This window comes from Hippocampus comes, unplaced genomic scaffold (genome assembly GCF_001891065.2).
Source record: "Hippocampus comes isolate QL1 unplaced genomic scaffold, H_comes_QL1_v1.1 scaffold48, whole genome shotgun sequence".
NCBI lineage: Eukaryota > Metazoa > Chordata > Actinopteri > Syngnathiformes > Syngnathidae > Hippocampus > Hippocampus comes.
In genome coordinates this window covers 26,828-27,696 of record NW_017808403.1, presented here as the reverse complement: position 1 = coordinate 27,696, position 869 = coordinate 26,828, and the positions used below count along the sequence as shown (strand labels likewise).

General features: G+C 58.0%; 1 protein-coding gene across 1 annotated transcript in view; it reads left to right on the top strand.

The window, feature by feature from the left end:
* tsr2 (TSR2 ribosome maturation factor) overlaps nucleotides 1-869 on the top strand; it is a 23,606-nt gene that overhangs the window by 1,720 nt on the left and 21,017 nt on the right. Inside the window, exon 3 of the mRNA XM_019858193.1 lies at nucleotides 395-486. Within this exon, the coding sequence (XP_019713752.1) occupies nucleotides 395-486 (92 nt within the window). The remainder of the gene's footprint in view (nucleotides 1-394; nucleotides 487-869) is intronic.

Below are 869 nucleotides of genomic sequence, written 5' to 3'. Positions count from 1 at the left end.
GGTGAAGGTTTCCCCGCCGCAAAACGAGACGCCGTCGTGAAGCGCTTGCAAATCCTCAAAGCGGCCAGACCGCGCGCGTCGTCACGATCGGCCGCTTTGGGCCGACGGGTCACCCGCCGCAGGCCGCCGGCGACGTCCTTTTCCGCAACGATGGGCGAACGGAACCGGACGGAGGGGAGCCTCCCCGGCCGCGGCAAATGTTTTTCCTCTCGCGTGCGTGAAATTGGGAGTCGGCCCCGCGCCGTCTTCCGGCAAACGTTGCGCTTTTCAATCCAAGGCGAAGTCCGAGTCGGCGCGAAAAAGCCGGCCCGATGTTTGAGCGCGTCCCGGCACGGCCGCCAGCCCGTTTCGGGCCGCTCAAAGTTTTTCCTCTTTTTGTCTTTCGCGCCGTCAGCTGACCTGGCGCAAGACGAAGTGGAAGATTTCATCGGCGCCCTCATGGATCAAGAGTTTCATACCCTGGTGGATGACGGCAGCCTCCCTCAGGTACGCGCGCCTTTCTCTCGTCGTCGCCGTCGCGGTTGTCGTCTCCGTGACGATGACGCTGGCGAACGCGCACCTTTGGGCCTGAAGAAAGCTCGTCAAAGTTGCGAACGGGAGCCCACGCCGGGCTCACAATTGAAAGGCGCTTGGAAACACCGCCGGGTCAGACTCCACCACGAACACGTCCCGAACACCCCCACTCAGCCCTTTTGAATATGCTTCCATTCAGATTTGATGTTTCTATCTATTGATCTGCTTTTTCTTTTCTACTTTCTCCCTTTCATAATTTGGCTGCTGTCATTTGGGAATTTCTCCATTGTGACACAAATCAAGGTTTTCTGATCTTAACACGCCCGCTCCAACCAATGTTACGCCTACAGCTGAAT